General features: G+C 39.9%; 1 protein-coding gene across 1 annotated transcript in view; it reads left to right on the plus strand.

Moving 5' to 3' along the window:
* Positions 1-14,275, plus strand: part of LOC124270731 (exostosin-1b-like) — a 149,424-nt gene extending 135,149 nt beyond the window's left edge. The window contains exons 6-9 of the mRNA XM_046705769.1: positions 2,193-2,291; positions 7,322-7,411; positions 8,489-8,654; positions 14,232-14,275. Coding sequence (XP_046561725.1) covers positions 2,193-2,291; positions 7,322-7,411; positions 8,489-8,654; positions 14,232-14,263 — 387 coding nt within the window. The 3' untranslated portion in view covers positions 14,264-14,275. The remainder of the gene's footprint in view (positions 1-2,192; positions 2,292-7,321; positions 7,412-8,488; positions 8,655-14,231) is intronic.

Below are 14,275 nucleotides of genomic sequence, written 5' to 3' on the forward strand. Positions count from 1 at the left end.
AATATCAATTGTTCATCAAGATGTTTTTCAGCTGATGGGATTAGAACGGAGACAGTAAATGTGATTCCTTTTCACCGGAACATTTAATTTATTTCTGTAAAAATCACCACAGTGTCCAATTTCAAACTCTTAAGCTCTTTCACTAAATCAGGCCTGACAGTGGGATCATAAGAGGAAACGGTCATTTGTTTGAGAAAAATAGAGAAACTGAAATTGCAGAATTATTCTGATTGAACTTTTCACAATGGGGCTATTTATTTGCAGGTTGGTTATCAGACTATCTGCCATTATTCTCCAGACTCCTTGGCTGTCAGAATTGAGTCATCAGTGGTGTTAATGTCAAACACATGCTGCAAAATAAAATTCTGCTATAGTTGGCAGTTTTACCGGATGTCGGATGTTTCGTTAGTGAAACATTTCTGTGGTATTTAAGTGAAGGGACACACTGGTGTGAGGGGCTTGTAAGATGGGTGATCAGCAGTGGTATGCATTAGGATGAATGTTGATCAGTGACATTGGAAGTTGAGACTGGTTGGGAGGTTGTTTTGTAGGTGGGGCTGGTTTGTAGGGGCTGATTGGTAGGTTGTTTTGGAGGTGGGCATGGTTGGTAGATTGTTTTGTAGATGGGCCTTGGGGTAGGGGGCCTTGTTGGTGGGGGGCTGATTGGGCAGGTTGTGGTGGTGGGTTGGAAGGGTCAGGTGGTTGTTTTGTAGGTGGGCCTTGTTGGTAGGGGCCAGTAGGTGGGGTTGGCTGGTTGAGGCAGGATGGTGGTGGTGGGTTGGAAGGGTCAGGATGGTTGGGTTGTTTTGTAGGTGGGCCTTGTTGGTAGGGGCCAGTAGGTGGGGTTGGCTGGTTGAGGCAGGATGGTGGTGGTGGGTTGGAAGGGTCAGGATGGTTGGGTTGTTTTGTAGGTGGGTCTGGTTGGTAAAGGCCAGTAGGTGGGGTTGTCTGGTTGAGGCAGGATGGTGGTGGTGGGTTGGAAGGGTCAGGATGGTTGGGTTGTTTTGTAGGTGGGCCTTGTTGGTAGGGGCCAGTAGGTGGGGTTGGCTGGTTGAGGCAGGATGGTGGTGGTGGGTTGGAAGGGTCAGGATGGTTTGGGTTGTTTTAGGTGGGCCTCTTAGGGGGCCAGTAGGTGGGGATTGGCTGGTTGAGGCAGGATGGTGGTGGTGGGTTGGAAGGGTCAGGATGGCCAGGTGGGCCTTGTTGGTAGGGAGCCAGTAGGTGGGGTTGGCTGGTTGAGGCAGGATGGTGGTGGTGGTGGAAGGGTCAGGATGGTTGGGTTGTTTTGTAGGTGGAAAGGGGCCAGTAGGTGGGATGGTTGAGGCAGGATGGTGGTGGTTTGGAAGGGTCATGGTTGGGTTGTTTTGTGGGTCTGGTTGGTAGGGGCCAGTAGGTGGGGTTGGCTGGTTGAGGCAGGATGGTGGTGGTGGGTTGGAAGGGTTAGGATGGTTGGGTTGTTTTGTAAGGGCAGGTAGGCAGGGTTGGTTGGTAGGTGTTATTTGTTGGTTTTTACATTAGGTGATTGGGACTGGTCGAGTAGGTAGGTGGCCCATCTTTGTTAGTACTGATGCATTGAAGGTTACATGGAAATGATTGGGTGTAATTCTTGAGGAACAATACTGTACCTCTGATTTGGGCATCATATGGTTAGCTTTACACTGGGGGCTGGAGAAAGAAAAAGTAGTAGGTGTTGTATATGGGGGTAGCAACAAATCTTGTAAGAATCTGTTGGCATCAAGTTTTATCAGCTTATTATTAGATGGATTGAGTTGAATGAATGTTTTGAGTATGAAATTATCAAGGAAGGAACAAACAATAGATTCAAAACTTTTTGGTAAATAATTCTGTAAGAAGGTTCCCTCAGCTCTGACATGCACTTGATCCACAAGTTGGAAAAACAGATTGCGAGTGGGCTGAGTTGCGGTTTTCCTGTTTGAAACACAAAGGTCTGGTCTAGATGAAGCATACTTTCCACCACTGTGTACACCCAACACAATATTTCATAAACAACCATGGCTAATTCGACTCCCACAGTTGTGTGTCTGTCTTCATTATCGTCATGGCCATCCATTGTTTTCCACAATTGTTGTGCCAACTTTGAAGTGGCGCTGTAGTTTGCGTGACATAGCGTTCATACTTTGTGTATTGTTTGCAGCAAGCTGTCGCACGTGTGTGTTGTTTCTACTCCCCAGGTTATTGTGCTATGGCAATGTGACATACCACCCCCTCCATCACACAGGTGGCCCGCAGACCTGGGAGTCCCTGTCTTAGTCAAGACAAGGAACATTAAGGTATGGTGGCCCACCAGGGGCATAATGTGTTAAAGTAATCAGGATACAGTCACCAATACAGACTGTCCAAAGAGCCTATGTCCTGGCATGTCATCCATCATCAATCCATCACGCTCCATCATCACACTTCAACTCTTGACTTCTGTTTGGAAGCAGCAGAATTGATAAACTCAAACTTAGAAGGGTGTCTAATATATACAACTGAAAAGAAGTTTTAAAGATAACCCAAATTCTTTAACTTATTATGGTACAATAATTGATTTAATTTTTTACTTGAAAAGAACACTACAGTGAATAATGTGGGGAAAAACATGTTTTACAGATGCCCAAATGTTTTGGCATCTGAAATAGTGATGTTATTTGCTGCCACACAAGGGGATGGTTAGAGTGCGAAAAGGCCTTGAGAGTTGAAACTTTGGAGAGATAGATCAGACCATAATGTGACCTGCATTTGACAAATTTAGTTTGTTTTAATTCTGCAGTTACTAAAAGTATTTGATCATTATCTACAAAAAGTCAGATTTTATTTTGGTTCATTATTTATTATGGAGTTACGATTTATTCATGGCTTTTAAGTTTGTTGATATCTAATTTTCTTAAAATTCATTTAATCAAGATTTATGTTAAAATATTATGGTTAAAGTTTTTCTTTGGATCCATGGTCTTCACACAGCTGTGGCCTTGTTGAGAATGTTGTGAAAATAACAGGCCTTTCTTCGAGAAACAGCTTTTATTCCTTGTAATGTTTCAGTGACATTGGGTGTACCCAGTGAGCAACAACACCTTGATTATTTTAGAAAATTCTACATGCATATTTTTACTCCCAACAGTGAAATAGTAGGCATGGCAACCAAGCAGAAAACATACATCTTTTGATCATTGAAAATGATATGAGAGTATGGAAGATGTCTTTTTTTCCTTTGTAAAGAATATTGTTAAGTACATATTTTTATTCAGACGATCCTTGTGATGCTTTGATGTCTAGCAGGTGAATTTGTCTTAGCTAGTAAGTGATTATTTTGTGATTGTCAAGATACGCATCTCTACAGCTCTGGTAATGAAAGTACCTTCTGTGGAATAAACCTAGAACATGTTTAGGAGACACAGCAGGTGTATAATCAGAACTGATGCCAAAAAACTAGCACATTATCAAAACTGGAAATGTTGGTATATTCAGAGAAACATTTATGTTCTGGAACACACAGTACTGCCTCTGAGCAAACCCATGATCATCTTGTGTATCAGTGTGTTGATGAGTTTAGACTTTTTCTGAGTTAAACGGAATGCACAAAATATGTACTAGTTCTCTTATAAGTGGTTCAGGTTTGAAAGTCTTTTGAATATTGCAATGTTAGAAGGGGATGGGTGGCCCAGTTGAGCAAAGTCAGGGCTCCCACAGGTCAGGGAAAAGTCAGGGAAATTTGGCTTTTCTCTGAAAGTCGGGGAATTTTGATATGTTTTCAAAAGTCAGGGAATAGTCAGGGAATTTGGGGTTTAAGTCAGGGAAATTTAGAGTTTTGGTCAGGAGACTCAGAATGTCACTAATCAGGTATGGTAGTAGTCAAAGTCAAAGATGCTACTTGTACTTAAGGGCTCCGGACCATATACAGGCAATACCAGTATACATACAGCACATGTTACAGACATTTCATGAAATAAATTACAGTTCAGATAAGAGATTGCTTCTAAGCATATCAGCATGTTTTACATAAAGCCCTAGATTACGTATTACATTTTCATTTTTGGAGGATAGAATGGAAGCGAAGTCACTTGAAGGATATTTTTACAGATAATTATTTGGCATGTATTGGTTTTTTTAAATCAGCATACTGTAAATTTCATCTACTATAGCTGGGTTACATAACAGACATATTCTTCTATGAAGCACAATCGGTTGGATTTGTGAATCAAACAATATGAAACATGTTTTCCGGGTTAAAATTAAAAAATTCTGGGAAACTGACATAAATTTAATAAGAGCATTCTTAGCATGTGATTTCAGATTTATAAGACTCTTTTTTATCCCCTGGCATGTAATGCAGGGGGATATAGTCAACGCCTCGTCGACCTGTCCATCCGTCTGTCTGTCCGTAATCATTTTGTTTCCGGAGCATAACTCGAAAATGGTTCAATATTTTTCAACAAAACTTTTCAGATACATCAAACAGAACCTAAAGTGGTGCCTTTTGCTATTTACAGATTTTTGTCATTTTCATTTTTCTTGGTTGCCATGGAAACGTTTTGGACTGAGTCTCAAAAGGGAGTGGTGGGCTTTGTTTCCGGAGCACAACTCGAAAACCGTTTAATATCTTTCAACAAAACTTGGCAGATATATCAAACAGAACCTAAAGTGGTGCCTTTACAGATTTTTGTCATTTTTATTTTTCTTGGTTGCCATGGAAACGTTTTGGACTTTGTCTAAAAACATGAAGTTTCATCTTTAAGTAACTGTCAGATGATTTGCTCTTTCATATTTGTAGGGGTCAGGGGGATTTGTCATCTTCTGATGACTCTTGTTTAGCATGGGAAAACACTAGTCTGAGATAGGCATAGTGATTAACAATAGATAATTGTTTGCCATTAAAAAAAAAAAAAATTCTTTATGGGCAACAGATCCACCTCTTCTAAAGATAACTATGTTGACACATCATTTTCCATTCATTTGTATACTGTTCCAAAATATTATAAATAGTATGATGGCTATGGTGGTTTCTTGCAAATTGTGAAAGCCCATTTTGGCCAAAATACCCATATAAGTTTCATTGTTAAAGTTTAGGTTTATAATATGACCTATGTTCTAACATTTGCTGTTTATTCACAAAATTGAAAGTGGTTGAATGGTGTTCATAATCTAGTTATCATGGTTGTACTGAATATAAAGTTATATCTTGCATGTTTATTCTTTCCAAATATGCCTATGATAATTACAACATTTTGTGATTTGAAGAAATGTGTTCCTGACTTTGAATGAAACAATTCAATTAAATCATTAGTTTCACATTTATGCTCTTTGTCCAAAGCCTTTAATATAAAATACAAAGTTTTCAGATGATATATTACTGATTTCAGCTTAGAATATATATTTGATGGTCACGCTCAAATGTATCTAATAGTTTTATGTGACATTGTGGCAGGAGAGTCAAGGAAAAATTTCTTCATCACAAATATCAATGTTTTGGTTAATGTAATAAATTAACAAATATTGTGTGTATTTATGATATGTGTGAAGGAAATATCTTAACAGGGTGGTTAGGACTGGCTGAAAGGGAGGAAGGAGGCCAGATTTTACACTTAAAAGGTCCAGGAAAAATCTATACTTGTCGGGGAAAAGTCAGGGAATTTTGGCCTGCCATGCCTGTGGGAACCTAGTCTGTCTCACAGTCCCTGAACAACATTATTTTCCCTACTGCCAAGCCCTCTCTGCAGTGCTAAAGCCCTAAATAAAGCAAGTCTAGATTTCCCCAGGTTCTGAATCTCTGGTCTCCCTAGGGCTCCTTTTCAATATAAATGGGCTTGTTTGTTACTATCCAAATTATATATATTCAGAGACTAAGCCTTAGTCTAGTGGGAACCCTGCAAGTGCTGGAATTTGCTGGGCAGAGTTATGTCCCTTTAGCATGCCTGAAACCCTTGGATTCAAATCCTGGTTTGTCCTGATTATGGTTCTAGTTTGGTCAGCACTATACCCTTGCTCATTGGTTTCACTATAGTTGTGGATGTCTCAGACCTGCTTTACTTTCCACTTACAGTTCGCTGATACGTAAGTGGAATACTGTTCAAAGCGGTGTTAAACTAAACTCACTCACTCAGTCGATGTCAGAATGAGTTCACACCAACAACATTATCAATTTCATGAAAACTACATATTCCCTGTGAGGATTGCCAAAATGTCTGTATTCGGTTTAGGCCATTAACAAAGACTGTAAACATTGTTATACAGTAGGAACATCAATGTATGGATTCCCATTGGGGACACTTTTTATCAGCATTAGTAATAGGGATGCGTCTTGGAATTATGTATCTACACAGAGAGGCAGTCTTGATTATCTCGCTGAAGATTGTAGAGCGGTAGTAATTGATAATGACGCTGTTGAGATGGATGAAATTCTCCTGAGGAAAGGTTATTGGTGTAGTCAAGTTACTTCAGGTGTTTGTTCCAAAGATTTAGTGTTATATAGTAGAAGTACAGTAATTGAATCCCTCTTTCATAGGCATTTAGAAGTTACATTTAGAAATGTTCACAAAATGAGTTTATTTTGATGGTGGTGCAACTTCTTAATATCAGTAAACGAACTGTTCAGGGCCCTGTTAGGTGCATCTCAGCAATATGATTGTCATGGTCTGTCGTAAGGTGTGGGACTTACGGTCATCCTACCACTGAGCTCATTTTCTGTAACGGTGTCCACAGTGTTCCATCTTTTTTATCACCTGATGAAAAAGTTGGAATAGAACTAGAAAATGTTTGTCAATTTGCTGCAGTTGAAGGGCATCCAGAAATCAGTCTCTTCTGATGATTCATCCGGCAATGTATCTAGGATTCCAAACACACATTTCGAGAAAAACTGATGTCTTGTTTAAACTTGGGATTATTGGATGTTATTTTTAAGCCTTAAAATTAGAAGTTTATTAACAATACATTCAATGCAATAATAGTCTGTTCCTAGTCATTGGTCATTTTCTCAGTGAAATACAAGTTGCCTTGACGGAGACCAGCCAGTTGATGATGTAATATATTGATAGAAGTCAAGTAGTACTTGCCAGGAATTACTACTGTCATTAGCTTATCAGTTAAAGCTTTGGGATGTTGGTTTTTAGTTTGTTGCTTTGTCAAACTGGTAAAATCTATAAATGTTATACTGGAACCCGTTTCACAAAGCTATCATAGCGCTACGACTGTCATAAGTCTATGTTACAGTAAAGGATTTATGACAGTCGTAACGCAACGATAGCTTTGCAAAACGGGGCCTTGTTTCTTAACTTTTTCTATGTATGATGTGATGTTAACAGCACATTCCGTTATTTTATTTCAGACTATTAGCGCTAGATTTCATCCATATAAAGAAATAGAAACAGATGCTGTGTTTAGTCTGGATGAAGATGCATTGCTCACAACAGATGAAGTAAGTGTGATGGTGATGTCAGTGGGGTTGACTCAGATGATTGTGTGTTGTCATATCCGATATGACCTGGTTGAATATGGGGCATCATACTCAGGTATGACATGGACGATTGTGTGTTGTCATATCCAATATGACCTGGTTGAATATGGGGCATCATACTCAGGTATGACATGGACGATTGTGTGTTGTCATATCCAATATGACCTGGTTGAATATGGGGCATAATACTCAGATAGGACATAGATGATTGTGCGTTGTCATATCCGGATATGACCTGGTTGAATATGGGGCACCATACTCAGATAGGTCATATCCGGATATGACCTGGTTGAATATGGGGCACCATACTCAGATAGGACATAGATGATTGTGCGTTGTCATATCCGGATATGACCTGGTTGAATATAGGGCACCATACTCAGATAGGACATAGATGATTGTGCATTGTCATATCTGGATATGACCTGGTTGAATATGGGGCATCATACTCAGATAGGACATAGATGATTGTGCGTTGTCATATCCGGATATGACCTGGTTGAATATGGGGCATCATACTCAGATAGGACATAGATGATTGTGCGTTGTCATATCCGGATATGACCTGGTTGAATATGGGGCATCATACTCAGGTATGACATAGATGATTGTGCATTGTCATATCCGGATATGACCTGGTTGAATAATGGGCATCATACTCAGATAGGACATAGATGATTGTGCGTTGTCATATCCGGATATGACCTGGTTGAATATAGGGCATCATACTCAGATAGGACATAGATGATTGTGCCTTGTCATATCCGGATATGACCTGGTTGAATTGGTTGAATTGGTTGAATTTTGGGACTGTGACATAAAACAACATTCACTTGCTCCCCAAATGACTAAATGAATAGTACATGAATTTGTATACTAGTGTTGAAATATATCCTGTTAACTTAAACAGATCTGTGTTCATGTGTGCCAGTATTATAGACTGGTGTCCCGTCTTCTTGTTTCAACACATTGACTCACTAATGATACATGCTCCATTTTTCTTAATGTGATGTTTCTAAATGGTATGTGTTTGTTTAGATTGACTTCACTTCGCATTTAGTGTGTGGCAAGAATTCCCAGAGAGGATCGTTGGGTACCCAGCCAGGAACCACTACTGGGATGACAGCAAGAATAGGTGGAGCTACACCTCCAAGTGGGCCAATGAGTATTCCATGGTGCTGTCTGGTGCCGCTGTATACCATAGGTAGGTGGATGATAAATGTGTGTGGTTACAGGACCATATACCATAGGTAGGTGGATGATAGCGTGTGTGGTTACAGGACCATATACCCATATACCATAGGTAGGTGGATGATATAATAGTGTGGATGATAATGTTGGTTACAGGACCATATACCATAGGTAGGTGGATGATAATGTGTGTGGTTGATATACAGGACCATATAGGTAGGTGGATGATAATGTGTGTGGTTACAGGACCATATACCATAGGTAGGTGGATGATAATGTGTGTGGTTACAGGACCATATACCATAGGTAGGTGGATGATAATGTGTGTGGTTACAGGACCATATACCATAGGTAGGTGGATGTGTGTGGTTACAGGACCATATACCATAGGTAGGTGGATAATGTGTGTGGTTACAGGACCATATATAATGTGTGTGGTTATAGGTAGGTGGATGATAATGTGTGTGGTTACAGGACCATATATCATAGGTAGGTGGATGATAATGTTACAGGACCATATATCATAGGTAGGTGGATGATAATAGGTGTGTGTGTGGTTACAGGACCATAGGTACCATATACCATAGGTAGGTGGATGATAATGTGTGTGGTTACAGGACCATATACCATAGGTAGGTGGATGATAATGTGTGTGGTTACAGGACCATATACCATAGGTAGGTGGATGATAATGTGTGTGGTTACAGGACCATATATCCATAGGTAGGTGGATGATAATGTAGGTGGATGATAATGTGTAGGTGGATGATAATGGTTACAGGACCATATACCATAGGTAGGTGGATGATATATATCATAGGTGTGTGATAATGTGTTACAGGACCATATACCATAGGTAGGTGGATGATAATTGTATGTGGTTACAGGACCATATATCATAGGTAGGTGGATGATAATTGTGTCTGGTTACAGGACCATAGATGGGACATAAAAACAGGACTCCCTCATTTAAACTTCAAAATTGATGATAATTTATAAACCCTGTCTAGAAAGTGTCTCAGGACCATAGATGGGACATAACAAAACCCATCATCAGCTCTGAACAAAACCCATCATCAGCTCATACATGATAACGGTTTGCCATTCATTGTTGTTTTGATAAGATGCTTAGTCATGTAGCACTCTAGCACATGGTGACGGTTAAAGGAATACATTAATTTTAAGTACTGAAGTACAGTCAAATCCCGATGAGTCGAATGCCGGTGTCTCGAATATTATGCATAACACGAAGTACCTGTCGGTCCCGACCATTCCCTGTTATAGTTGTCATCATTTGATTTCCGGTTACACGAATTCGTCTCATAAATACGCACGGTGACTCGAGAAGAAAATTTGGTCCCATGAGATTTAAACAACAGCAATCTTGTATACATAAGCCGAAGTCAGTCAATGAGAAGTTGATTGGTGTAGCAAACTGATCCAATTAACAAACCAGCGCGGCTCACACCTTTCCGCCTTTGACGGGTGAGTTCAAAAGGCAGATTAGTGATTTTACGGAAATCACTGTCTGTGCTAATCAGACTGAACTGATAAGGTGCCCCTATTAGTGATAGGGAAATTATTAGATAAGCACATGCGTAGGCGGAGGAATTAGGACTAGATCATATTTTTTTCTACCCTCATAGACATACCTATGTCTCGAATACATCGATAAGTCGAATTTATTACTTGGTCCCCAGAGATTCGACTCATCGGGATTTGACTGTAATTTCTACGAAGAGAATCTTTTTTCCTGTAATTTAATCACCAATTATCTAAGTTTCAGTGTACTGGGCTTACTTTTGTCATGTTCATTCAACAGTCATTGAGATATTTGAGTCTTCCTTGCTATTAGATGAAAGAACAAAGGGAATTAATTACATGTGCAGCATTTAGATATCACATGTCTTATGGGCAAGTGTGTGGGATGTCTCAAGTTACAGAATCGTCATTTCACTATTTGTTACAGGTTTTGCTACTTTGTGGCTTATTTCAATACTGCAATATAATTAGATACATTTTTATACATATTCAGTGATGATGTAAATGAAATTTATGAGAAACAATAACTGTTATGTCAAATTGTATTAGAAAATATGAGACGATCCTACTCATACTTATCTCCAGCTCTCCAACGGCTGGCTGGGCAGTCGTGATCGAGGTGAGGTTCAGTTAAACGTTATTTGCAGAATATAGTGTGAGCAAGGAATTTGAATACAATGAAAGCTTATATAACCAATTAGTACTTGGAAGAGTTGTTTAGGACAAAATGCAAGGTTTTACTTTCAAACAACATCAGTGGCGATTGGACTCCGATTGACGTGAGCAGTTAAAACAAGATGTGTGATCTTCCACGTCATGCCTAAGATAACCAACCCCTTAAAACACAACTATTTCTATAATTGAAAAACACGCCTTATTTGTGGCGATACAGTATACAATCCATCATTAGCTCTCCACAGTGCCAGTCAAAAGCAATTAAAGTATCAAGATGAAACAGAGTGGTAGGGGCAAGAACTGAAACAATTAATGGAATGTTGGATGGGCCTCTGATGTCTGAGCTTGAAATGGGACTCCTTGCTATGGCCAGTGCATTGTTTTGAGGTGGTTAAACCACTTGAACAATGGGTGATAAAGAATAATTGTAAGACAGTGTCTGATTACATCCAGATAATTACCTGTTGTTGCATGTAACAACTGTAACACGTTTGAAATGGATAGACAACAAGTGCCATGATCTACTTTATAACATTTGGAATATGTTTATTTATGTGAGCATCAAATTACTGCTAATATTGTTAGTGATCTTGAGGGCGGTTGGGTAGCCTAGTGGTTAAAGCATTGGCTTGTCACGCCGAAGAACCGGGTTCAAATCCCCACATGGGTACAATGTGTGAAGCCCATTTCTGGTGTCCCCATTTCTCATGTTGCTGGAATATCGCTAAAAGCGGCGTAAAACCAAACTCAGTCAGTCAGTAGTGATCTTGATGCAAGACTATTATCTGACTTTTAGAATCCCTCAAAGCATTGCTGGTTGCTTGACAGTCTCACTCACAACTTTAATATAACCTGCTTGTTGTATGGCTTGGAGGGAATAGAACGTACACAGAGACGCAGACAGACACGTACATATTTAAGACTTTCACACACAATTAAATGTTCTTATATATCATTCCTTGTTTTTATTCACATGTTTTTGGACAAACTTTAGTTTCTCAGTTCTGTTGAATTTCTCTATCATCAACGAATATACACAGTATAAAAATACACTTTAAAATCATGACTTCAAAACTTATTTAACCAAATAAGTATTATATTTTCATTCAACACTTCAGACAAATTAGTTTGTCTGTTAAAGTGAGTGAGGAGTATAGTTTTACGCCGCTTTTAGCAATATTCCAGCAACATCACGGTGGGGGACACCACAAATGGGCTTCACACATTCTACCTATGTGGGGAATCGAACCCGAGTTTTCAGCGTGACGAGCAGAACGCTTTAACCACTAGGCTACCCCACCGCCCCTTGTCTGTAAAACGTTTTGACAGTTAGCATTTCTGTACATCACTAGTATTTAAGCCTTCAACCATGTCTTGATTTGTGTTATCACTGCACTTCCTAAAGTTCCCAGCAATGGTGGTATAGATTCAGTCGTGCAACCATTCCTGAAACCAAATTGTAGTGATGACCACCTCCCTGACTCCCTGTCTCGCTGACTTCTGTGCTTCATGAACCTGCCGTTATGTGAAGAAATGCTTCACACACCACCGTCTAATGGGTGATGTAGATGTGACAGCAGATTATTTGTCATGACCTGAAAATGGCTCAAATATTACAAAGTAATACCAGCGCAGCCGGTCTGCCATTTCCTTTGATCAAGTCGTACCATCTGGAGGGAAAATGAATCCAATTTGTAGGCAGTGCTGACCTGTTAGGCGCCTGACTGACCCTGCGAGGAGCTGAGATGGGGGTTCTGTACTTTTTGACCCTGTGAGGTGCTCAGATCCCTATTAGGAACTCAAATAGGGTATTTTTTGTCCAAGTTGACCCTGTTTGGAGCTCAGTTAGGGGATGTTGCCAGAGTAGACCCTGGCTCAATATACATCAGGATACATTGCATATACACTTGAAATGCAGCATGATACACATAGTTTTATTTGCTTGACAAAGTCACCGAGAATGCTGTAACGGTTTTCATTAAGAAAACAGTTCCACGTCTTGCTAATTGATTTTAGTGTTATGCAAAAAGCTTTTGAGAAACACCCAGCAGCTTTCTGTAAGTCAGACAAAGCTAAATACAGGCTTCAGTTAAACACGCAGCTTTAATTTTGATGATGCATCGAACATCTTGAAGGCGAAGTCTCCCATTAGTTCAGCAACAGCAGCAGGATGCAGGCTGTTCGTGAGGCTAGATGGGTTTAACATGCGTGATGTAGGAAATGTGTATGTTATGAATATGACAGTGTTATTTACTCTAGGTCACTGCATGTTGTTAGCCAGTTATTGGATTCAGAAGTCTCTTCATCAAAACGCTTTTTTTAGCCAAAGGTCAACCCATTGGCTGTCCCCTGGGATCTGTTTCTTGTCAGGAATGGGTATTTCATGAGCTGTATGTTTATTGAGGGCTCGATGTAAGAAGTGTGCAGGGCTGATGTCGGTACATGTCTTCCTGATAGGTTGCCCAGAGGGGATGGAAGCAGACGGGTGGGTTATCAGGGTTAGTAAGTCATATGCTGTATCAGTAATGAACATGCTACATTGATGTCATAACTACTCCATCACACTGACAGGCTAACTGGACCTGCTTTGAGGAGTTTCTTTTTGTCGTTTTGCTTTTTGTTAAATACTTCACTCAGCAATATTTCAACTATGTGATGGTGTTCTGTGAATAATTAAGTCTGGACCAGACAATCCAGTGACTGATATCCTGAACTTCGATCCACACATTCATGATATGGTTAAGAAATAATTCACCTGACCACCTGATCCCGATTGGGTTTTCGTGACATTCATGGGTTATGCAAGAATGCTTTCTACGCTGGAATCCCCTAAACTGATTCAATGAATGGTTGGGGGAAGCTAGGTTGTTGTGAAGTATTGGAGAAGGGAAGAGAGGTGTGATGCACACAGACACACACACACAAAGCACACACATGCAAGCACACACACATGGATAGGATGGTACATTTGCATAGTATCCTTGGACAAGATACTTAGATCCACATTGCCTCAGTTCAGCCAGCTGTAAAATGGGTACACATGAGTATGTGCTGGCAATGTGAGTGTTTATTTCATTGCGCCTAACAGGCAACATGGCTGTATGATCCCCAGGGAGTTGAAAAAGTATCGGAAAGTACAATAGTGTCCTATGACCAGGGATAGTAATGTACATAGCGCTGTGAGCAGACAATGTGCCTGGATATGAGCGCCATATAAGAGGACTATTACAATTACAATTAATCATTAGCAATGTCAGTTTGTGTCATTGTTTTGAATGAAAGGTACCTGAACTACCAATAAGACTCACTTTTATACCCTATTGACAGTGTTGTCTTAGCTTATAATGATCTCTTAATCTTTTTTCATTTACAGTTACTACAACTTCCTTTATACCAACTTACTGAGCAGTGTGTTGA

Source organism: Haliotis rubra, unplaced genomic scaffold, assembly GCF_003918875.1.
Source record: "Haliotis rubra isolate DU_JTF1 unplaced genomic scaffold, ASM391887v1 Scf154, whole genome shotgun sequence".
Lineage (NCBI taxonomy): Eukaryota > Metazoa > Mollusca > Gastropoda > Lepetellida > Haliotidae > Haliotis > Haliotis rubra.